The sequence below is a fragment of the Citrus clementina genome, unplaced genomic scaffold, assembly GCF_000493195.1.
Source record: "Citrus clementina cultivar Clemenules unplaced genomic scaffold, Citrus_clementina_v1.0 scaffold_6, whole genome shotgun sequence".
Classification (NCBI taxonomy): Eukaryota; Viridiplantae; Streptophyta; class Magnoliopsida; order Sapindales; family Rutaceae; genus Citrus; species Citrus x clementina.
In genome coordinates this window covers 22,151,515-22,176,144 of record NW_006262139.1, presented here as the reverse complement: position 1 = coordinate 22,176,144, position 24,630 = coordinate 22,151,515, and the positions used below count along the sequence as shown (strand labels likewise).

At 34.7% G+C, this 24,630-nt stretch overlaps 4 protein-coding genes and 1 pseudogene across 4 annotated transcripts; 1 reads left to right on the top strand and 4 right to left on the bottom strand.

Annotated features, from left to right (window-relative positions):
* Positions 1-371: 371 nt before the first annotated feature.
* On the bottom strand, positions 372-782 carry LOC18039332 (annotated as a pseudogene).
* A 6,631-nt stretch (positions 783-7,413) lies between these two features.
* On the top strand, positions 7,414-9,160 carry LOC18039331 (aspartic proteinase PCS1). Its single transcript, XM_006430492.2, has one exon. The coding sequence runs from the start codon at positions 7,515-7,517 to the stop codon at positions 8,838-8,840; it is 1,326 nt and encodes a 441-aa protein (XP_006430555.1). The 5' UTR covers positions 7,414-7,514; the 3' UTR covers positions 8,841-9,160.
* Positions 9,161-13,584: 4,424 nt separating this feature from the next.
* Positions 13,585-16,040, bottom strand: LOC18038509 (putative pentatricopeptide repeat-containing protein At1g09680). Its single transcript, XM_006430490.2, has one exon. It carries the CDS (start codon positions 15,989-15,991, stop codon positions 14,231-14,233), a length of 1,761 nt encoding a protein of 586 aa, XP_006430553.1. The 5' UTR covers positions 15,992-16,040; the 3' UTR covers positions 13,585-14,230.
* A 2,170-nt stretch (positions 16,041-18,210) lies between these two features.
* On the bottom strand, positions 18,211-19,317 carry LOC18038508. The gene is made up of 2 exons (XM_024182344.1): positions 18,528-19,317; positions 18,211-18,223 (listed from the first exon to the last, which is right to left on the bottom strand). The coding sequence occupies exon 1, from the start codon at positions 19,135-19,137 to the stop codon at positions 18,556-18,558; it is 582 nt and encodes a 193-aa protein (XP_024038112.1). The 5' UTR covers positions 19,138-19,317; the 3' UTR covers positions 18,211-18,223; positions 18,528-18,555.
* A 576-nt stretch (positions 19,318-19,893) lies between these two features.
* LOC18039800 (pentatricopeptide repeat-containing protein At1g80270, mitochondrial) lies at positions 19,894-24,046 on the bottom strand. The gene is made up of 3 exons (XM_006430488.2): positions 23,913-24,046; positions 22,901-23,489; positions 19,894-21,675 (listed from the first exon to the last, which is right to left on the bottom strand). Exons 1-3 carry the CDS (start codon positions 23,945-23,947, stop codon positions 20,428-20,430), a joined length of 1,872 nt encoding a protein of 623 aa, XP_006430551.1. The 5' UTR covers positions 23,948-24,046; the 3' UTR covers positions 19,894-20,427.
* Between the last annotated feature and the right edge of the window lie 584 nt (positions 24,047-24,630).

Sequence of the window (24,630 nt, the reverse complement as noted above, 5' to 3'; positions counted from 1 at the left end):
AATCAAATACATGCCACAATATTTTTATATTGATAAATTGATTTCTATTTGAAGGAAATCAATGAATGTATTAGTTGGTATATTTAAGTGTTTAAAATCATCTGAGGGTATGTTTAGTATTAAGGTGGGCGAATAGAGTAAAATCTTAATTTTTATATTTTAGTAGTGAGTGTTTTAGTAAATGGATTTATCAAGTATTTTAGTGGATTTAAATAACTCCACCCCAAATATAAACACACACACACACATATATATATATATAGATAGAGAGAGAGAGAGAGAGAGAGAGTTCAAAATTCCTCTTCAACAACATTTTACTTCACCTGCATCATGCTACGTAAACTCTAATAAGTACACTTCTTCAATGGCTACACAATTACTGAACACTATGAGAATTGATCGAGTGAGCTCTCCCAATTATGCCCATCATAGTGCTTAATCTCAACATGTGACAGAGTTCCAGGATCCACACCTCTGAAAGTAACAGCAACCCCATTTGGAGTTCCTCGCGGAACATAGAACGAAGTGATGCCACAAACCTTACAGAACACGTGCTTGGCAGTCCCAGTGCCGAAGGTGTGAGTTGTAAGAAACTCTTCAGAATTTCCCAAGAGCTCGAAGTTTTCGGGAGCAACAGTGAAGTGAACGTTGCCTCTCATTGAGCAGTCGGAACAGTTGCATTTCCAAGCTTCAACGCTTCTGGGAGCTCGCACTCGCCATCTCAATTTCCTGCAGCGGCAGCCTCCTTTGTGTAATACTGAATCTTGATCCATTGATGAACAACCTTTAACCAACGCTCAATATGACCATCTGGGGTGTGTTGCGATGACATGGTAGTGTCCCGCTTTTACACCTAGAGACCAGGAATTTTTCCACCGAATGGCCTCCATTTTTAGTTTTTCAAGCTACAATCTGTCCACATCCTGATTTAAGTGTTACGCGTGTTGCTGGCTTGCTGCTGCCACATGTTGATCAAGCAAATCCAACGCCGTCTTTTGAACTCGAACTCTTGGCCTTGTGCATCTACTACAAAATGATAATTAATTGAGCTGTGATCTAGAGGTACGCAAGTATTTTAGATGCATCATAACAAAGTAGAATATATAAATAATACCAGAAGCGCAGCTGCTTTACATTCTTAATGATGTGCAGACTGACAAAAAATATTGATCATCAAAATCTTATTTGTCGTGTGGGCTGGACCTTGGGCCTAATATTTCTACTTGTTACTAACAAAACCCAAGTTAATTGTTTATTATTAATCTTGCTCTCATCCCTCCCTTTTCCAATTTCCATGATCCTGAATGCGACTTGAGTAGACTTTAAATTTAGGCTTAGCCAAACCATTCACACTTATAGCATGTGTCATCTTTAAATCAAGAAACATCAACGTTTCTAGGCATTTAAGACCCACTTGAAAAATATTGATGCTGGATAGCTTGGTGCTGCCTGTAGGTCAAAGAAAAGGACACTTCCAGCCATATATATGCCATCTCCAAAGCTTGAAGAACTTTTATTACGATTAAAAGATACGTGTTCAGGTTTTGGACCATATTTGTAAACTCAAATTGTCAAATCTTGCGTGAAAAACAACAGAGTGGGTGAAAAACAAGGGATTCAAATTCAAATCTCGCTCAGGTGGGGGAGAAGAGAATTGGATTACTATCATATAATAGTAATAAATAAATAAATAAATAAAAGTTTAGGACCACATTTTCCCAATTAAATAATTATGTTCTTAGCTAATTGAGGGAGATTGCAAATTTAGCTTCCCTCCATATTCGATTAATTCAATCAAATCAGTCAGGCAAGACGGGAGCATTGAGCAACAAACATTTTAGAATTTCATATGCATAATTGAAGGTATACATAGCTGGACGTATGGGTTTCCTTTCCGGCCCAAAATGAGGAAAAGTCATTTAGTACTTGGACCACTGTGTGAACTCGATAGGCTACTATTTAATTTTTTACAGTGAAGAATAAAGAGGGATTACTAATTAGATCCTATTAACCGATAAACACGTACCCGTCTTTGTCATGCATGGGAATTGGGATGTTGTATTATTTATGAACGAGTTGATTAAGAAAAGCAAGAAATTTCCGAGTAAATAACACCACCGACCTAACTCTCAATTATTGAATCTTCTCTAACAAAAGAATGCCGTTTAAAACTCTCTTCTTTGACACTCTTTAAATGCTAGAGGATAAGCACCACTAATGCCAAATGGTGTGTGTGTGTGTGTACTCAGTGCATAATTATGCCATTATGTAGGAGTTAATTGAAAAATATACAAGTGGTCCATGATGTGTGGGCAATCGGTATTGACTTAAAAATGATAAAGAGTGGAAGATAATGACATTTATAACTAGTTAATCAAATCAATCGGACGATGTTCGTGTCACCAGCTAGCATCATTAGCCCCAAGCCCTCATAGGCCATTATGCATGCACGAGCATGATTCGTTGATCTAGCTGATTCATTATTTAAAATATAATTCGATAGAGATGTATGGGTTCTTCCGTGATTTGATTTTGGTGGTTTTTTACCCTAATTTTACTGTATTTATATAAGAAATTACTGTTGATGGGGTGGCTAAGACTGTTCCCGAATTTTATGAATTTCTGGTTTTGAATTAACAATCAATTGCGAGGCTCTAATGTTACAGGTAAGAACAAAATCAATGCTAACCATTAGCCTAACACCAACCTAATTTCCACCCCATTTCAAATTACAAACCTCTTATTTTCATCAATACAATCAATTTTATCATCTAAACTAGGTGGCACCACGCATCAAGGATAAATATACATACCTGAATTTTTCTCCAAAAAAAAAAATAATGATAAATCCTAAAACACGAAAGTTTCTTTAAATTTCAGCCAAAACTATGATTAATTCTCTACCACTTAATCACCTGGTTGAAATTATGCGTCCGTCCTCCTGCGTAAGACAAAACTTTTTTGGCGACAAATCAGACAACACAACAACTCAAGCAATATTCTAAAAAGTTTTGATGAATTTATCGCTAAAACCAATCAATCCAAATTTAATTGTACAGCCCGTGATTTTATTGCTCAGAGATCAAGAGGATTTTGTCAAGATGGACGCACCGATCACTCAAGATTTTACTTTGCAGAGTGTGTGTGTAAATATATAAAGCAAAAACCATCGACAAAGTGTTGGCTCCACTGGCAATGGAGTCTTCTTAAGTGGCTTGATTGGGTTTGCTCTCCAGTTCGAGTTGTAGGGAAGTCGCATTTGTTGGGAGAACATGTGCCTCCCGGTTTGAGCGGAGATTTTTAGTCTGAGTTGTGGTGCGAGTTTAAAGTGTCTCTCACAGTTGGACCCTCCCCATAATACCTCGTGGTTAAGACAAAAAAAAAATATAAAGCAAAAACCATAAGGGAACAAGATTTAATGAAGGAATTAGCAAGTGACGAATATTCCCAACACAAACATGGGCAGGAGCTTGTCACTTAGTTCTAGTTCATTGTCTTCGATAACGTGAGAAACATAAATGCAGGCATTTGGAGACTGATTGTTTATACATACAAAACAAGACATGATTATTCTCTCTCCCTCTTTTGTTAAACATTTTTACATTGTTTATTGTGAAATATATATATATATTCCAATTTATCATCAGTAGCTAGGAGAATACACATGCATGTGGAAATTTTCTAATCCCATGCATGAGAGAGGATATAATTAATGTGATCATATATTAAATATCTAACAACCTAATCCGATACATTTAGCTAGATGAGATTAATTAGTACCAGATATCATTAGCATAACATAAAAATAAACCAATAATCAAAAAGGAAGACAATAGAATAAATAAAAACTCCAAAAGTTATACATTACCTAGTTTTTATGTGTCATCATTAATTGGCGAGGCATCTATATGGAGACCCTGTATGAATTTCTACAACCTAACTAATATAGTGCGTCGATTTCCAATTTTTTTTTTAAAAAAAATTGTTATTAAAGAAAATCGAATCCTTTTTTTTTTTTTATGAGCCGAGAACCACACTAGCTACTAATTAAACGGTTATAACATGTTGTCGGTAACATTTAATTTCACTTAAAAGTTTCATTGACTATGAACATTATTAATATAGCTTTACATATTAGAATTAGTGATTGACTTTGGAGAAAATTTTCTTTCAAATATTTGAAAGTAAATTCAAGTTATTCTAAGTCTTTAAGAAATGAACCGTGTATCATAAAAAAAAAAGAAAAAAAAAAGTCTCTCAACAAATATCTAACTTACTGTAAAATAATAATAATTTCATAGTAGATATCTCTTAGACCCTTCGTCTTTCGTTTCTTTTGTTCATCTTATTAATAAGTGAATATGCAATGAATTATTTGGTCCATGGAATTCTCGGGGTAAAAGTCAAGTCCCCATCTCGTCTTTTTTTTTTTTTTTTGAAGTGTGGTGACTGGTGAGCAAGGAACATGTGTTCTTATCACGTGAGGTCTGCAAAATGGCAGTTGCGATAGGATCAATCAGTTTAATTAAAAAAACAAGAAGGAAACAGTTAATCCTAATAAGGAAAGAAAGCAACAATTTAACAAACAAACATGATCGGCAACTACAACCTCACCAGTCCCGTGAATTTGATAGGGATTTTCGTATGGAATCCTCACACGTGCCCGGCCTTGTTGTGGTCTTTTTTCTACCAACCCCTTTCTATCAACAACACCTTTCAATTTCACGAATCATAAAAAGATGTGTGAAGTGTCGTTGTTTCACATTGATTGAAGTGAACTGTAATTAAATCTTGAGATCAATTCTTGATGGTGATTATAAATGTGAAAATCTATGAACGAGGCAGTAAGTTTTGATTTGTCGTATTCTCTGCTTCATCCTTTCACATTTTTATTTTTAAAGAAGCAAAATGTGAATTTCGTTTTACTAGGCGAGTCATAGTACAGTAATAATTGAGTATGGTAATCAAAAAATTAATTAATAATACATGGATCACAGCTCACAAGTCACAACCATAGTAATAATTTTTAATCAATTTCATAAAATGATTTTTGATAGCGTGTTTAATTTCCAAAACTTGTAAACTAAGTATAGAAATAGATTTGGATGATTATGTACATTTCAAATTTATCGACTAAAAAGTTGAGTGGTTAGAATTATATCTTCACAATTGAATTCGAGCCCCCATAAATTATTATTGTGAGTGTTTAATTTTTTTTTTTTAATTATGAGTGAATGTAGTCTTCTTTCTTTTGAAATGCGAGTTAAGTAGATGTTTCTCAAATATTAAATAAGATAAAATATTAATAGTATTATATAAAATTTAATGTAAAATTATTTGATTGTAAATATCAATAATAATAATAATATAAAATATGAATTATAATTTAAGGAATATTCTTACCTAATAAAGAAAGAAATTTGTCAATTAAAAATGGAATTAATTAGAAATTTTTTTTCTCGAAGAATTTGACCAGCTGTGAATAGGTGTGTTGTGTAGTTGTAATGCAAGACAGCTGGAGTTCCGAGTGTTGACCAGAGAGATATGGCCGCAGTCGCAATTCGCACACCAAACTTTCCAGTTGGATTGTACACAAAACCCCAAGAAAACTTCAACTCTCGAGGCAATGTTTAATGAGATAAGTACGAGTGTCACATTTATGTTACAAAACTAATTAAATAATATTAATTTATTTGCATCTCCAAAAATTAAAAAAAAAATAGATAGGATTCAGAAGATTATGTCTTTAATCATTTAATATAAAGTGAACGTAATGAGTGGAGTGGAGTGGTTGTGAATTAAAAACATGTAATTAGGGTTTTAAGCTACTACATATATGGGAAGTGAAAACCATAGAGCACCGGTGTTTCATTGATAGGTCCCGTGCATTGTATTTATTTTATATTAAAGTGATGATTATTAGCATATTTCAACTATGTGGACCATATAGTCAATTGGTCCCAAATTTAATTATTTAAATTTTAAAATATAATTGACGCTACAACAAGAATAATAATATTATTCAAATGCAAGAAGGGAAAACATATGACCGGGGGCGTGCCTAGCTATCAAATCTGAACTGTACCAAGATTTCCCAAGTGCCCTTTTTTTTTTTTTGACTATATTAAGTGAAACTTAAAAAGTATTTTAATATTAGTGGATGCTCAAAATTAAAAAAATCAAAATAGAAAATCCTTTAACTTTTTTGGAGCTTTCATTTTGAAGTACAAATGGAACCATTAATTTAAATATTTTAAATTGATTTCGTTTCCTATTATAAGCTGTCCCTTTAGTATTCGTGAATTAATCAAAAGTAGGTTCGTATGCATCATTAGTCAAATAAATTCTCTTAAAATTAAGCAAATTAAAAAGTTGCATTCACCTTCTACATGCTTCTTAACGTAACCACAAAAAGCAAAAAAAGACGGGGAAAGAAATTAATTATGATAAAGCCAGAAGTAAAGAATCATGTAATGAAAACTATGGTTTAAGATCAAAAACTGTATTAATTTTTTTAAAAAATCAAAATTAGAAAATGAATGAAGTTGATTTGAAAATCTTTTATCCGTTAGAATTGGAAACGTTGCATTGAACTCCTTACTTCTCCACGTAGCATAAAACATTACCACCAGAAAGCGAAAAACGAAAGCAAATCAGGACAGAAGCTAGAAGAAAGAAAAGAATCACGGGAAAACAAAAAAAACAAAAAAACTACATGGCGTAATAACACTTGAATCCTTAACTTTTTCTTTTTTTTTCAAACGAAGACATAGTTCCTCTGTTTGATATAAATAGGTCCCCGTGCGTGACGAAACTCTTCCTGAAGTGACCCAAATATCTCCGGCCCAATAGCCCGTTAGGATACGTGCATCAGATATTTGGATAGAACATGTTTCATCTGATAATTTAAAACTGGACTTATTTGATATAAACTAAACAACTATGCTCTTAGTTGAGAAATAAAAGAATGAAAAAGGCCAAAAGATAGGGACATGAATGTCATTTACCCTTATGTTGTAAATTGTAATTTTCTTTGAAAATATTACATTTAAAAGAAAATTACTAATTTTTTTACTCATTTTCGTTTTTGAAAATTTTTACCTAAAAAAACTACTTTGAAAAAAAAAAAAAAAAAAGTAATAAAACAGGAAGTAACAGGCTGGCAAAACTGTAGATTGCTTCCACAAACAGGGAGGCAACAAATATTGTGTTGCCTTTCAATACGTAATTCCCATTCTTATTCATATTCATACTCATATATTCATCTGCAATTAAACCTCTGTCATCATAAGATCTAACCGCTCAATTAAGAAACCGCGTCTCTTTTTTTCGTCTTTCTTTTTTGGCGTCTTCTTCACTCTCTCCCACTCTTCTGCCTTCTCTCTCTCTCTCTCTCTCTCCCCTCATCCAAAATTCATATTATAAATACCGCCCAGTGCGCAGGCCACTTCCAACTTCAAAATCAAACAAACCCAAACGATAGAAGTTTAAAAAAAAAAAAGGAGAAAAAAAAAATGTTTCTCTGCAACAAAACCGTGCTTCTTTTGCTCTTGCTCCTCACAGTCCTCTCCCTCTCAGCCCAAGCAAGTTCGAATAACAACAACACTTTTTCCGTTTCATTTGCCCTCATATCTCGCCGTTTCTCCCATGACGATTTGTCTCCGTCATATTACTCCTCTTTCGTTTCGCAGACGAAACAAAACCGCAAAGTAGCGAGAGCTCCGTCTCTACGCTATAGATCCAAGTTTAAATATTCAATGGCTCTTGTGGTGTCTCTCCCCATAGGGACTCCACCTCAGACTCAGGAGATGGTCTTAGACACCGGCAGCCAGCTCTCCTGGATTAAGTGTCACAAGAAAGCCCCTGCTCCTCCCACGACGTCCTTTGATCCTTCTCGCTCTTCTTCTTTCTCTGTTCTCCCCTGTACTCACCCGCTTTGTAAGCCTCGGATCGTCGATTTTACCCTCCCCACCGATTGCGACCAGAACCGTTTGTGCCATTACTCTTACTTCTACGCTGATGGTACGTTCGCCGAGGGTAATCTCGTCAAAGAAAAATTCACCTTCTCTGCTGCCCAGAGCACCCTTCCTTTGATTCTCGGCTGCGCTAAGGATACGAGCGAGGACAAGGGTATTCTGGGAATGAACCTTGGACGGTTGTCTTTCGCTTCCCAAGCGAAAATATCCAAGTTCTCCTATTGTGTCCCGACCCGAGTGTCTCGAGTCGGGTACACACCAACCGGGTCGTTTTACCTTGGTGAGAACCCGAACTCAGCCGGGTTCCGCTACGTCAGCTTTTTGACTTTCCCTCAAAGTCAACGCTCTCCAAATTTGGATCCTCTGGCGTACAGTGTTCCCATGCAAGGGGTTCGAATTCAAGGCAAAAGATTGGATATTCCAGCCACGGCTTTCCACCCGGATGCTAGCGGGTCGGGTCAGACCATCGTCGATTCGGGATCCGAGTTCACTTACTTGGTGGACGTGGCTTATAATAAAATTAAAGAAGAAATCGTGAGGCTGGCGGGACCCAGGATGAAGAAGGGGTACGTGTACGGTGGAGTAGCCGACATGTGTTTCGATGGAAATGCGATGGAGGTCGGGCGGTTGATAGGCGACATGGTATTCGAATTTGAGAGAGGCGTGGAGATTCTGATTGAAAAAGAAAGAGTATTAGCTGATGTCGGTGGTGGGGTCCATTGTGTGGGGATTGGACGGTCGGAAATGCTCGGGCTAGCAAGTAATATTTTCGGGAATTTTCATCAGCAGAATCTGTGGGTGGAATTTGATCTTGCCAGCAGGAGGGTGGGTTTTGCTAAGGCTGAGTGTAGCAGATCAGTGTAGAGACGTGGTGCTGGATTACCTTATGTTCACGGGCAGGGACATGTACATAAAAGATATTTTCGTGAAATGTTGTACACAAAAACATCTGGCTTGACCATCTGATCATCTGGTGATGATCTGGTCTATGGGCTACGTCGAGCTAGGGCCAGGATTAAGTGAGATCGGGGCATTTAAGAAGTGGGGCATATGGAGTCCCACTGTTGGCATGATGTATTGATGTTCGATGTAAGCCCACGGTGGTTGTATAATTTGAGACTAGTACTCAATGTACATACGAGGATAATATATATATATATATATATATGCAACTATTTTCCTAACTTCCTTTTGCCTTCTAAATATTAAACAGCTATAATCCAAAGTCCAAATGTCTGTTGGAGACTTGAGCCCTTAATTAAGATTGAATTTTGTCGTATCAATTGAAAATTAATTAGTGTTTGGTAAAAGATATAACCAAAAAAAAAAAAAAATTCTTACATTATGTTGAACAGAGCCCCTCCCACATTTAATGAATTATTTAATGGGGTGTTGCTACCTTGCAGTACTCTGTTACAAGCAACAATCTGGTCAATCGCAAGCATTTGATTTAGAATAGCTTAATCCAACGGTTTACATACAATATAACTAACGCAAATAAGTAACAAGCGGGCAATCGGTTGAAATCCTTTTTGGTTTTGAAGTGTGGTGGGCAACTAGTTGAACCACCAAAAAACTCTCATCACCCGAAGTGGCTGCTCCACGGTTGAAAATACGCACCACCTTCACTTTGGCTGATCGGAGATAATTTGATCTCAGCTGCATCGCATTTTCCCTTTTCATCATCCTTTGTGTAAATAAATAACTGAACTTCAGATTTGCTCAAAGGCTTAAAGCAAATGCAGAATTTGGATTTTGAATTGAAAAATCACACACGTGTGATGGCTAATAGTACTGCCTAAACAAAGTTACATTACTTCATGTTTCCACTATTAGTTCTACAATGAAGAAAAAGGTAAGAGAAGGGCATGATTGATTAAATTTACAGTGAATTTTCTCAATGATATTTTTTGTTATAGTTTTTTTAACTTTTCCTACGAAGTGTCATTACATTACTCCAGATCCGATTTCGTCAATAAAACTGTGTGGATGCAGATGAAATTTGCTCCAACCATATTGGTGTTTTTTTTCCCCCCCGTATTGTAAAAATTAATTAACAAACAAGGTGCAAGAGCTCATTCCCAATATTGATATACGAAAATAATTAATTAAACTTTAAAATCAGCATTATCCGTTATTAATTAAATATAGAGAAGAGTCGGAAATCATGACCAAATATACATATATAAGAGATTGCTTCAAGTTATTACAGTAAATTAAGGGTCTATATTGGGAAAATGAGAACAGCAGAAGCAAAGGATATAGAGAAGAAGATTTGCAGAGAAACATAAGAAACAATGGAAAACTAAAATTTTGCAACCAGCTCCAATCGGTCAAGTGTATGATGTTAACTTAGTGTTAAATACACGTGGCAAATTATTAGTGGTTACCTTATCATTTCACCTGCCGTACCTTATGGAAAACTGCAAGATAGCAAGGCACCAATGAATAGAGCGACACTCTGTTCTCGAATTAAATTCTCTTCTCAACAAACTTAATTACATTTCTTTTTTGATAATTTTAGAGCAATGATTTCCCACTTTGGCTGCTTTAACATTCTAATTTGAGTGTCAATTCGAGGGTCCAGCTATAGTGCAATCGTGGTACTATTTCACAACTGTAGATAGTCATTGGATTCAATTTTAATGAGAGATTCAATGACTAAGTAGTTAAATCTAATTATTAGATATAATTATGATATGGTATTATAATTACACCATAGTTAAGTCTGTCAATTCAATCAATATAAATAATAAAATATATGTTTGAATTTTATTATAAAATAAATAAGAGTTTAATTATGTTAGAATCGATCCACGATAGAACACTTTTTAATAACTACACGATTAAAATTATAACGTATTTTTTTATTATTTATCACTTTACATATGTAGCTATAATTCATATTGTATTTGATAACTATTTTAATATAGCAATGACCAACAAGTAATTGTATTATTATTTTATACGAACACACACAAAATAATATGATAAAATTAATTAAAATTTTTACAAGCAGGACGGTGTCTAAACGACAACATTCTGAATACGCTAGAGTCAATGTGCTTTTGACTGACCGAAACAAAGAATAGTGAAAATTCAAAAGCCAGAAATTATATGTATATATATATATATATATATATATATATAAAATAATTTGTTGGTCAAAAAATTTTAAAGTGTGATAAAATCTGTAAAAATTTTAAAACCACATAACTTTAAAACCACTTGATGTTAAGACGTGTCAGGCGTGTAGATGCGACATGAATCTATGAGGAGGGAGTGGGGCCCATTGGAGTTAAAGATGCATGCCAAGTGGAATGCATGTCTACGGATTCATCCGCCGACTATTCAGATCGTTTTCAGATGAGATTATCAACTCGACATTCCACATGATTGATTTGAAACGGGTCAGTGATAATTATTCTTTTTTTTTTTTTCACTGTTGTTATACCTGGTGGTAAACGTGTCCACCCAAGTCGTCTATCATTTCCCAAAATTATAAGATGTCATTATCCTGTTCTTTTTTTTTTTATTGCAAATTATAATTTTCGAAATTGTGTGTTGCATAATTTGAAAAATGATTACCGTAATTTTGAAATAAAAACGTATTAACATTAAAAAGTAATATAACCAATTAATGAGAATATGACATGTATTTTTATTTTTTCAAAAACTCATAATGTGTTATTATTATTATTATTAGGAGATTAATATTATTCAAAAGTATCTACACTTTACAGTTTAAATCATGTTCATATGAGCGATAACGAAACTAAAGTATTATTAAATTAAATAATAAGGAAATTACACAATTTAGAATACACTAGCTCACTTTGGGTAGGCTTTTCTTTTCTTGAAGCAAATGTTATGTTTTTAATTGTAAAAGTGAGAGCACATGTATTTTAAGGATAATTAGCACATGTATTTCAACGTTAGGTGTCATTATAATTAGTACTCTTTGTTACTTTTTAACACAGCCCAAAATTGCCCAATGTCCCAAATCTCAGAACTAAAAAGTGAGTTTGTCATCACATCAATCAATCATCATCATCATGACTTGACTGAATTAAACTAAAACCATATATAATCACGAAGAAAATATATCCATGAAGGTCCAACTCTTTTACTCAAGAGGTAAAAAAAGAAAAAGGCAAAGGAAAAGAATATGAGAAAACCCCTAAACACGTGGACAAAACAAAAGTGCTAAAAAAGAAAGAATTGTCAGGTTTCGAAGAAGCATTATTATTTTTAATTTCATAGCAGTAAAGTTAAAAGAGAAAGAAGAGAACAGCTGGCAAAGCTAATAAAGAGAGTCTGCAATTCCTGTAAATAAATCACTTTCAACCAATTTTTGTCGACAACCGAACACTTCCATGCACGCTCTTAGAATCTCACTTTCTGGGTAAATGAATTATTTATTTAAAGGGGGAGAGGGGGGGTTATAAAAAAAAAAAAAAAAAAAAAAAAAGGGAGATCGAAGCAATGATATCTGGAAGGAAACGCCACACCGTCTTATTTGAATATTGAAAAAAAGCAACAGCAACCAAACCCACAAACAAAACAATTTGCCGTGTAGTGCTGCTAGTGGATACTAGCTATTTTTCACTAAGAAAATTTTGAGCCTCGAGTGGAAATGGTCCCCATCGTACTCTTTTTCCACGCTTCTTAATTCTGCATCCCATTTTCCAGCTGCTTCTTTAGGTTTAGAGTGCTTTTGGATTAAGTTTAAACAATTATAATTTAAAATATATAGTATTAAAGTATTTGATAAATATTAATTATTATAGTTTAAAAATTATATTGATATGATTTTTCATTTGTATATTGTAAAATTTATTATATTTTTAATAATTTTATCAAAATTATTATTTAAAATTTATATTTATTACATATTACTAATTTTTATTTTATAATTATAATTTTTTTTTACAGCAGCTGTAACGTAAAAACTACAACACTTTAATCTCAAACGTACCCTTAATATATACAGGTTGCCTTAGCTTGGTTAGCTGGGGGCAAAAGTCCACATCGTAAAGAAAAAGGAAGTTCACAATAATTGTTCAAATTATCAAAGAATGAATGACTACATTCCAACACTATTTAATTCAGTAGTGTTCTGACCCAGTTCTATTATGCTTTCTTACTTTTGAAGCTTTTGTTGCCCACGACTTACGATAAGTCATTACATAATATTAAAATTTGAAATGTTAGTAATGAAGAAATTTGGGTTTTTATTATGGAGTTTCGGGGTTTGGTTGTTCGGTGGAGCTTCTAGAAAATCCTGTGAAACCCCACTTTTGATATTGTTCAGTGGAGCTCTTTCTCAGGTAAAATTATAAAAAAAAAAAAGATAATTCAAAAAATTTAATTAAAGCTAAAATGATCCAGGATAAATTAATTAAATTGTAAATATTTTTTCGTAATAAAATTCATACTGTTAGGGAATTTATTTTTTCGTTGTTAAAATTATTTTCATTTTATCCAGAAATAATAATTTTATCATATGTTAGCGTTTAAAGATAGTTAGGGCTGATGATTTGTAAAGAGATTTTGTCCTTTAATGTAATTTCATCCAGTAATAAAACTATGGTTACAAGAATGGGGTTTTATGAGTACAAAAATGGGCTTTGACGAGGATATTAAAGGGTGTGAAGATGCATGTTATCTAACGCATGTTGCCATAGCACTATCTTAGCCCACGCGAAACCTTAATTGGAAGCCCAAAAAGGGTCAGCCCAGAAAATTTTGAAAACAAAGGTCCGCTGGTTCCTGGTATCTGCAAACTGCGAGCGGTGATCACAAAGGTCCTGCAGAAAGTAATAAATTCTTATTGCCAAAGGCGCCAATCAAACCACCTGGTTGGAATAAATGCAACCGCTTGAACGATTCATCCAGCCGTCAAATCACAACTTACGAATCAAGTGATTTCAATGCTGATTGATGACGGAAATTATCATCTCAAATTTTCTCAAGGTTTTGCAACAAATAGTATGTGTTATTCCAACGTATGGTGAGAGTCTCAATAAACTCTTAATCACTGCTCTTGAGTTGAGATGCAATTACCAAAATGCATGTGTAGTAAGTATTCCATCTCTAACCACTGTGGTCCTTTTTGTCAATCTTACTTTATTGATAAGTTAGTAAAATAGTAATCATCTCAATCTCCTCCGTATTCATGAAGCAGACTTGAATTCACTTGATGGTCAAACTAACCTACTTTGGTCGGCTTGGAATTCATTGACACAGGACAATCATCTCTTTTGGCGATATTTTGATGATTTACTTACAAGGGAAGTGTAACAAGCGTAATCTGAAACAAGCCCTTTCTCACTTTGTAATTTATCAAAATCTTCAGGGTTTCCATGCTTGCAATGACCCTCTAATAGAATATTGTATGTAATGTCATCTGGAACCACCCCCAAATCAAGCATAGTATCCAAAAGCATATTAGCATTTTTGAGTTGCCCATGTTTACAAAGCCCATTCATTAGGGCATTATAGGTTTCCACCGCCGGTACATGCCCATCACTTCGCATCTCCTTGAGCAATCTAAAACCAGTCTTGCTGTCCCCATTCTTGCAAAAACAGTCAATGACCATGGTATATGTGGCATCATCTGGTTTCAAACCCACTTTCAACATCTCCCTCAACATTCTCTCTGCCTCTACTACTTTCCCTCCTCGACAAAATCCTGAAATAAGGGCTGTGAAGGCCACATTGTCAAGTTCAATTCCTCTTTTAATCATTTCTTTTCTAATATCCAATGCTGATTCCAAATCCCCCTCCTTGCAAAAACCATCAAGAAGGATAGTATAAGTAATCTTGTCTGGATTCAAGCCATTGGTGCACATCTCATCAACAATCTTCCTTGCTTCCTTCATATCCCCAGCCTTGCAAAGACCATTGGTGAGTGTATTATACATTATCAAATCAGGTTTCAAATCTTTGCTCAGCATTAGCTGATAAATCTCCATTGCCATATCGATCCTCCCATTCTTGCAATGCCCATCAATCAAGGTAGTAAAAATAACATCATTGGGTGTCAACCCTCTCTCACACATCTCATGAAGTAACAATTCTGCATCATCTAACCTATTCTCTTTGCACAACCCATTAATCAAAGCACTGTAAGTGTAAACATCAGGTCTCATGCCACTCCCCTCCATAACACTCTTCAACCTAAACCCCTCATCCAAATTCTTAGCTTTACAATGCCCATTAATCAAAGTATTGAAACTAACAGCAGTGGCATGCAAACCCCTCTTCCCAAATTCATCAAAGACGATTTGGGCGTCCTTAATTTTACCCTCTTTACACAATTTATGCATCAAAACATTAAAAACATACACACTAGGCGAATACCCATAATCCAAAATCTCCAAATAAAATCCTAAAGTCACCGTTGGCAAGTTTGTACGCATCATTCTATCAATCAAACACCTACAACCGCGAGCGGGTATCCGAAAATAATGCTTTCTAAGCAACCTAAAACACTGAATAGCATCATCTAAAAACCCTAAATCTACATAGACAATCATCAAAGCATCAAGAACCAAACCAGGCAAATGGGTACCTCGAGTTTCAAGAATTGAAGCAAAAAGGGAAGCACTGGAGCCCATTCCTTTCTTGGAGACGATCAAATGAAGAAGGTCCCGCGCTTGGGAGTGCATTTTGTGGGCCACGAGGAAATGGACCATTGTGGAATACGCATGGAGAGTGAGGCGAAAGTGGGGCTGTGAGGAGAGGAAGTTGAAGAAGGAAAGGAGAGAGTGAGGGGGTAGGGAGTGAGGATTGCGGGTAATGAGATTGGTAACTTGAAGGGATGAAATTGAAGGGAGGAATTTTGTGAGTGAAGATAAACTGTTTGATTTTATTGCTTGAGAAATTGTTTTAAGAATTGGGTCGTCTTGGTAAGGTGATTGTGGAGAGTACCATGATGAGTAGTTGTTCAAAATGATCAGGCTTCTCTGAGAATTTGATGTTCTTGACCTTGAGAGTTTGAGTGTCGCCATCGCTTGAGTTCGTTGCTGAAATTGCCAATCCAATAAAATAAAGATAGGAGAAGATACTAATTTTGTAAAACTAGTTTTAATTTTTTGGACGGTCAGACATATGTTAACACGTTATATGTTGAAACGCTAATGGAACCCTTTGTATATCTCTCAAGTGAATTTAAATATTACAACTTCTTTTTCGTAATATCTTAATATTTTCGCCTAAGTTTTAAGTTAGATGATCAATTTTGTAACTAATGAAATACTTAATATTCTATTTAATGATTTTAGGGATGATTAAAACAACTCCACTTAGAATGAAGGTAGTTAGAAAGTATAAGGTCTTCATCATTGTCATCATATCTCAATCATATCTTAATAACTCATGATTAGTTTAGTAATGTTGTAGTTTTATCAATTTTATTTTTTTTTACTTTTGTTATCTCAATATAATTGGTAATAATAATAATAATTTCTTTAACGTTAATGATTTTATTTTTTAAATAAGGATAATTTTAAATTTTTATAATATATATGAGGATATGTATGAAATTGTATTAAATATATAAATAATTCCTAAAATTAGAATTTGAAAAGTTATTCCTTTCTTACTTTTTAAAATTTGTAATAAGATAGGGAGATTCTGGCAAAAGTGATTTTTGAAAAAATTTACCAAATACCATAATTAACTTTTAATTTTTAAAACTCACTTTAAATCCCAAAAACAGTCTCAAATGATCTCAATAATACTATCCAATTGTGTGTGTATGGCTACGCATGTGTATATGTAGCGACATGAATTAAATGAGAAAATTAATATATTGACATGGTAGTGTACTGAAATTGCCTATGGCATTTTTCTCCAATAATCTTTAAGGAATCTACTCAAATAAATAATAAAAGAATTTACTCATATTTTGTCATTTACAAAACTTGAACCTCTTATCACAAAGTTTTGAAAGAAAAATGATAGCACAATTGATTACTATTCTTTGAAAATTAAGTGCAGGCAATAGCTAAAAAAACGTGTGCTCAATTATATAGGAGTGAAATTGGGGAAAAATAGCTAAAATTCCATGTTTTATGACAAAACTAATCGAAACTCTATAAAAGTTTTAAAACATTTTCAAACCCCTTAGAATGTCAATTTTTTTCACTGATCTTACTATTTTACCCTTAGTGTTTGTTTGATGTTGGAAATATGAATATCTTTAATTATTTAATTAATTAAAAAACTTTTAATCATAATTAATTAAATATTAATTTTATATTTAAAATATTTCAATTAATTCTAAAAAAAATTAATTGAAAATTATGACAGTTCCCTTACTTCTTCCCGTGATTTTGATTTAATTTTTCAATTAATAATATGTAAAAAAATATTCAATTAATTAAATAATTAGAAATATTTATTTTCCTAATGTTAAATAGCTACCAAAAACAAAATGGTAAGATCAGCCAAAAAAAAAAAAAAGCATTGAGGAAGATGCGAATGTGTTTTAAAACAATTGAAGAGTTTCAATTAGTTTTTATTAAACAAATTGTGAGGTTTTGCTATTTTACCCAATGAAATCGTAACATGAATTTTTTATACCACTCAAATTATCAAATTTCAATGCATTCAATATAATTTTATTATTAATACTATTATTTTGGAAGAAAGAGAATGTTACTCAAACAGAACAAGAGATTACAGCAAAGACTCCACTTCCTTCACCATAAATATCCAAATACGAAATACGAGGTTACAAAAGAGATGAGCCCACATGTGAGAGCTAAACAGTGAAATGACCTCTTATTTCACAGTCTTGGGATGTATTTGCAACAGCCTGCGAGAGCTTTAGTGTTAATTTCATTTATGATCCAATGCAACTGCCCCTCTTGCTGAAAAATTTTCCCGTGAAGGAGGTTCACCGCATTCAAGTAATCAGATTCAATGGAATTGGAGCGAAATAAATGCTAAATACTAAACGTGATCTACATAATTACCAAACTATATTTACTGTTTACTCATCAAAAATTCAAAATTGCACGAGAAACAAACAAAAAAATTGTACCCAACAAGTTAGAAAGGGCCTGTAAATCCAATCATTTTCTTCTCTGGGGCCAAGCCAGGCACTACGCACAAAATGTACAATAATTCATCAACCGCATAAAAATGGTGGGTACCATTTGTAATCTTTTCGTTTTCTTGTTCCTGCCGAAATTCATGATTCTGATTTATGAAAATGAAATTTCTGTCTCTTCTTCCTAACAAAAGACAATGAGCATAATACAAATTAGATATCAGTCACTAACAGTAACAGGTCCCGTGGAAAACCCATGTGAACCGTTGCGCATGCACAAAAATATACAACCATGAAACCTTCCTCAGATTAATACCATTTATAATCTCATATCATTGATTTTGGCACGAAAAAAAGAAGAAAGAAAGCAATAGTAAATTATATCAAAATGTACAGGTTACATGTCTACTTGCTGACTTGCTGTGTAGTCATCGCAAACTCAAAAGTAGTAAAACAAATTGCGAATTAATTATAGCCAACGACCATACCAGGAACCCAATAGTGCAAATTAATTGGTTAAGCATGAGTAAGCCGTGGCCGACAGGTAGCCAATTTAACCATCGGAGCACGCTTTTCGGGCTGCCGACTAACGCCATAAATTCTTGGATCCATCACAGCATCTTGCCTTGTGCCACAAACAACTGCATGCCTCGGCCAGAAACCTTTCAGAATCTTGGACTTTTTCTTATTCATCGTTAACCCGTTAGTTCTCTGACTGCTCTGTGAAGCATTTTTCAACAATTTCGTAGCAGTACTTGAGTTTATAAGCTGATCAAATCTCTTGGAAATGCTCTCAATCTCATATCTATCGAGAAGAGAATGATTAGTATTATCAATACTAATACTATCTTCTGCAGCAGCAGCTTGAGCTTCTTCTTGCTCTGAGATTCTCATGGCTTCCAGCTTGTAACGTGAAGGCTTATAAACAACCCTCCGTGTTCTTGCAACATCAAAATCACCCATAGGCTTGCCTTCAGAGCCAGAGCCACGTTGGTACCATGCCCATGCAGCAGCTTTGACAACAGCCAATTCATCCGTGCTGCTTCTGGGCTTCTTTTTGGCCATGAAAGAGTTGAAGGATGTTGTTGTAATTGGCATGAGGATATGTGGAGATATCAACCTCCACGCTATTCAGTTTTGAAAAAGTTGGCTGCAGAGAGTGAGGGTGGTTTTTATTTATTATTTTGCCTGGTGGATCAAGTTTTTGCGAAGAAAGGTATATGTAAGGGGTCCGTCTTTGGAGGATTTTGTTGTCAGAATTGAATAAAGAAAACTGGCATTGGGGTCCACTTAAAGCTTAATGTTGGCGTTAGGCTGTAATGAACGGGAAATACTACACCCAATTACATTTACTTACTACACCCAATTTTAAAGTGAGGACATTTTGACTTTATTGATTACCACTAATAAACAAATAAAAATAAATAAATTTTAATATATTAATAAATAACAAATATAATTTTTAATATATTAATATATATATTTTTTATATATTTTAGTGTAAAAGTTAATAAGATGAGAATATCTTCGTTAAAGAAGAACACTATTTATACATATATACATTAATACTTTACTTCTGTTGTACTTTAGAGTCTCTTTTCATAAAAACTCAGCTGGTTTGTTCTAAAAATCCAGCATAAAGCGTTCTTATGACTTGTCTAAATAGAAAGAAAGTGAACAATTTCGCAATTTCAAACGCCAGAAGATTTTAATCGTGTCAGTGTCAGGAGATATCTCAACATACTTTTAATATATTTTCAACAATTTCGCAAGCTCAAGTTCGGAAGTCAAAATAAATTCTACATAAAATGCTAAACTGGGGGACAGAGCTCAGTAGAATAACACAGCAAATCGTGCTTCAAACGGTAGACATTCTTAGCGAGTAGCGACCAGCAATAGAGCGATAGAGCTAATGCATACATGTGACCAGATCGCCAACGAACCAAGGCCCCATGCATTCTGTATAATGGTATCAATGATCTGAAAGACTCAGTTACTGGATCTCTATTTTCTCTTATAACACTTCATCAAGCCAAGAGGGGAAGCCAACTTTTGACAATATAAATATAACTAGCAGCTTAACTCTTAAAATCCTTAAAAGCTGCGTTTAGATTTGCGACCAACAAGAGGGGAAGCCAACTTTTGAAAAATACAAATAAACTAGGAATGACTAGCAGCTCAACTCTTGAAATCCTTGATAGCTGCATTTATATTTGCGACCAAGAGGGGAAGCCAACTTTTAAGAAAGACAAATAAACTAAGAACAACTAGCAGCTTAATTCTTGAAATCCTAGAAGTGTCAATACAAGCAATTAAAAATGTCTCTCTATAAGACAGATATAGGCTGTGCATAGATAAAGACTTGGACGTCCAGAATGAGTGAAAGCCTTAGTCAAGCAACTCTGACACCGCTGTCTTCCTAAATGCATCAACCTGAGCCACTTGTGCTGCCAAAGCCTTGTTTGGGAATACATTATCTGCTCTCATTCTATCCCTAATTCCATATGCTGGAGTCTTCGCATTTATATATGCTTGGACTAATGTTTGGAATTGCTTGAATCGAGCCACATAACCAACCTGCCTCATCCTATGGAAAATCTTTTCTGTGTTATGGATATCACCCCGTTTTGCATATTGATCCATGATGAGCATATAAGAACTGAACATAGGTTTGAATTTGTTTTGCTGCTGTGCCTTAAGCAGAATAGAGTCAGCCTTTTCAACCTCTCCTCCTTCCACATGCAGCTTCACGAGAGCATCCCAAGTCAACGGTCCAATATGACAACCACTTTCTGCCATTTGCTTAACCAAATCTTTCCCTTTGGATAACATCTTATGATCTGCATAAACCTTCAAGAGTGCAGTATAATGCTTTGTAGAGAGTTTCTTCCATGTCTTAGACATTCTTTTGAAAACTGCCTCCGCTTCCTCAACTTTGTTTAGCTTTCCCCAAGCTTCAATAGCAGCCATGCACACGTCAAGCCAAGGATTTGATTCACACAACTTCCAAATTCTCGCCACCTGATCAGCCTTCCCAAGCTCTGCATAAAGGGGAAGCAAGAGCCGACATGTCCAACGGTGTTCCTTTAAGTTGTCTCCTTCCATCTCTTTCAGCATAGCCTCAGCTTTTTCTTTGCGCCCACCAGAGACATAGTGCTTAGCCAAGATTGCTTGTGTGCTGGAGTCAGGTTCAATGCCTTCAGACTTCATTGCCTCAACAACTTGATCCATCCCAGTTAAATCATTGGATTGGCCTTTGATGTCTATTAAGATTTTGTAACTGAATTGAGTGAGCTTGACATTTTCTTTCTCCATTAATAATAAGACATCAGCTACTTTCTTTTTGTCAAGTCTCTTATAGAGAATGAGCAGCTGATTGCAAGCAAATGATGTAACTGGAAATCCTTTGTCCTTCATTCTATTGAATACTTCTTCTGCTTTCTTCACATTGTTGCCAGCAACACAGTTGGCCAACAAAGTTCGGTAGACTACCTCCCCTCTGAAGGATTCTGGGATCTTCTGAATATAGCTTTCTGCCTTTTGGAGGCCACGTAACTTGGCAATTAAATCAAGACAAGAAGCATAATCTCTCTCGATGAAATCAAGCTTCTTATTTGTCTCCAACCACTCTGAGAGCTGAGATATCAACACTGTGTTAATTGCTAACTAAAGCAAAAATATGCAGCAGGACAAGAGCAATCTGAATCAGAACAAAAGAACAGACATGTACATGCACACCCACAGATGCTGTGCTAGTAAATAAAATCAGTACAAATTAGCATTATGATTCTGTGGTTCCTTGTTTCAACCAGCAAGAGTGATTTGGAAGGCTACGGTGCCTCCAAGGATCCAAATTGTAGCTTGGTTGGCATCACTTGTTAAGCTTAACACATATGATGCATTTCAGAGGAGAAGACCAACAGGTTGGTTGTATGCCCACATTGAGGCTTCCCGTGTAAGTTGAAGTAATTATGCTATTGTTTTGGGTGTTTTGAAAATCCCCGTTTGTCATTTCTTCTTGTGTCAATAAAATTTCTTTATTCCTAGAAAATAAGCAAAGGAAGCACAAAGATGATTAATGAAGCATGTCTGGCCTGTCAAGTTCCGAAAATGCCAAATTTATCCACCAAAATAAACGTCACACTTACAGGAAGAGCTTGTTCATTGACTTAATTCTTAGAATGAGGTAAACTACAGCAAGAATGTATCATAACCAGAGACTATATTCTAGCTAAACTTCACCTAGGTATAAATATATTTTTAGCGTTCCCTTCATCCAATCAAATCTAGCAGCCCTAACTGGTCCCCAGACGAACCTAGTTATCAAATTTCACAATAACCTATATGAAAAACAAATATTCGTACTACAAGATTATATTACTACAATTATAGTTTGTAAATTTTTGCGATTATATACAATCTTATAGCAACAACATGAGCAGGTTCCAAAATCAAGCTCTGTCCAATGTTGAACCTGTACAATATGACTGGTAACAGAAAGATTTTTTTCTCTCTCTTTCTTTGCAAAGCATAGAATGACTCGAAGCAAAACACCCACCCCATCCATGTGAGCAGATTCAAACTTCAGACCTCTTGTACCACCCCAAGAGGTTGATAGCACAAGAGAAAATTCAAGAATCAAGATCCAACCATAATGTAATAACTGTATGGGAATCTTTCAGAGATAATAAAAATGAAATGTATGCTTTCAAGCAAATGGACTGCATCATTTCTATGTTCTATATGTGTCTACACAAAATATAGCAAATTCCTGAAATATCAGTAATTGACCACAAAATAAACCAATTGATGGCATCACATAAATGAAAATGAAATTCATGATACAAGAATGCCAAATCACCTGCAAGGCTTTCCCGTACATTCGACGCGTACGAAGATTGGCCATGGCTAATGCAATCTCAGCACGGCTCAAATCATTGCCTTCTTCAGCATATTTAGTAAGAGTACTATGGATAGAAATATCTGGAGCATCCATGATGGCTTTGAACAGTTTTGAGAACTTCCTCTTACTTGGTGTAGTTTTCCTACTTGCCTCGGTCTCCGTTTCTGATAACTCGAGATCATTTTCAATATCATCATGATCACCAGAGAGTTCAGACTCAGAAATTAATCCATATTCCTTTTCATCCTCGGCCATACTCTTTTGCACAGCATCAGCAGTAGCGGGTGTTTCAAGTTCAGAAAACCCTTCTTCCAAGTCATCTTCTTCTCCACTGCTTTCTGCCCCGGCTTGTGAGGAAAGGCCACGCCTCCCACCGAAGAAATTTGAACAATCATGAGGCTGGTGGTAAAATCTCAATAAAGGTAAACGTCCATCAGAAACTGCTCTTGGAGATGCAAGAATAACAGCTTCATCGTCCACACAACCACACAATACTTCTAATCTTGAGCAACGGGCACGAGCAGTTCCAAGTCCAAATCCCTGACTCCTAAAACCAGGAGAAAAAAAATATATTATCTCATCTTTTAGCAAAAAACAATCGAGGGCATCATGCTGTTATATGAATGCTCCTAGAAAATATTAGCAGCTCACGGATGATGTGTAATTACAAGTAATTGTGGACAGTAGCAGAATACAACCAAAAGCCACTAGCAATAAATTTTCATTTTTCTTATATTGAACTCTTGAAACAACATTACTACGCTCCTCATTTCCCGGCAGCAGTAGAGATAACAAAGAAAATTAACTACCGTAATATATCCACCGCAAACGCATTGATACACCATTTAAATCAAATATTTATGTTTCGTTACACGCAAATAAAATCCAATGGGAAAACATTTAATTTCATACTACTAACAAAATATATAAAAAAAATTCCAGTAAATATGGGAGAGAGAAAGAGAGATACTTAAGAGGATTTGAAGCTCGACGGAGTGCCCACATGGTGAAAATGAAAGAGAAACGGAGCAATTGAAGCGAGAGAAAATGATAAAATGAACTTCGAACCCTACAGAGAAAAAGTGAGGTGAGGTCTTAAACCCTAAAAACCCTCTCGAAACGATTTTTGGTTGGGGAGTTAAATTAATTGGGCCGCCTTTCAAAAACAAATTGGGCCCCGTCGGGCTGGACTGGAGGGGGGAAAAAAGGGTGCGTTATTTCATCATAGCCCCAAGATAATTGGTAATAAAAATTATTACCCAAGCTTTCTTTAAAGGGTCACTAATCCTGTTATAAAAATTACAACATTAATAGTAGCATAAATGTATTTTGTTAGATTTGCTCAACAATTCACAAAATTAAAAATTAGTAAGGATAATATTTTAATTTCAATTATTTAAAATTAAAACTTACTGATTATCAAATCTGTTAGCGTGTTTTTTAAGATTAAATAAAAAAAAAAGAAACAAGCATATTCTATTGAAACTTCTATGTTTTCTTGTAAAAATATGTATTTTAATATTAAGACAACTCATCTTAGTTTATCCTCTTATTGTTATCTTTCTTCAAAAAATTATAATTTTTTAATTATGATTAACAAAAAGGATACATATTAACATGTGTTGTTGACGATTGAATAGTCTATATTTGTTATTTACACATCTAAATTAATTTATATTAAAATATTT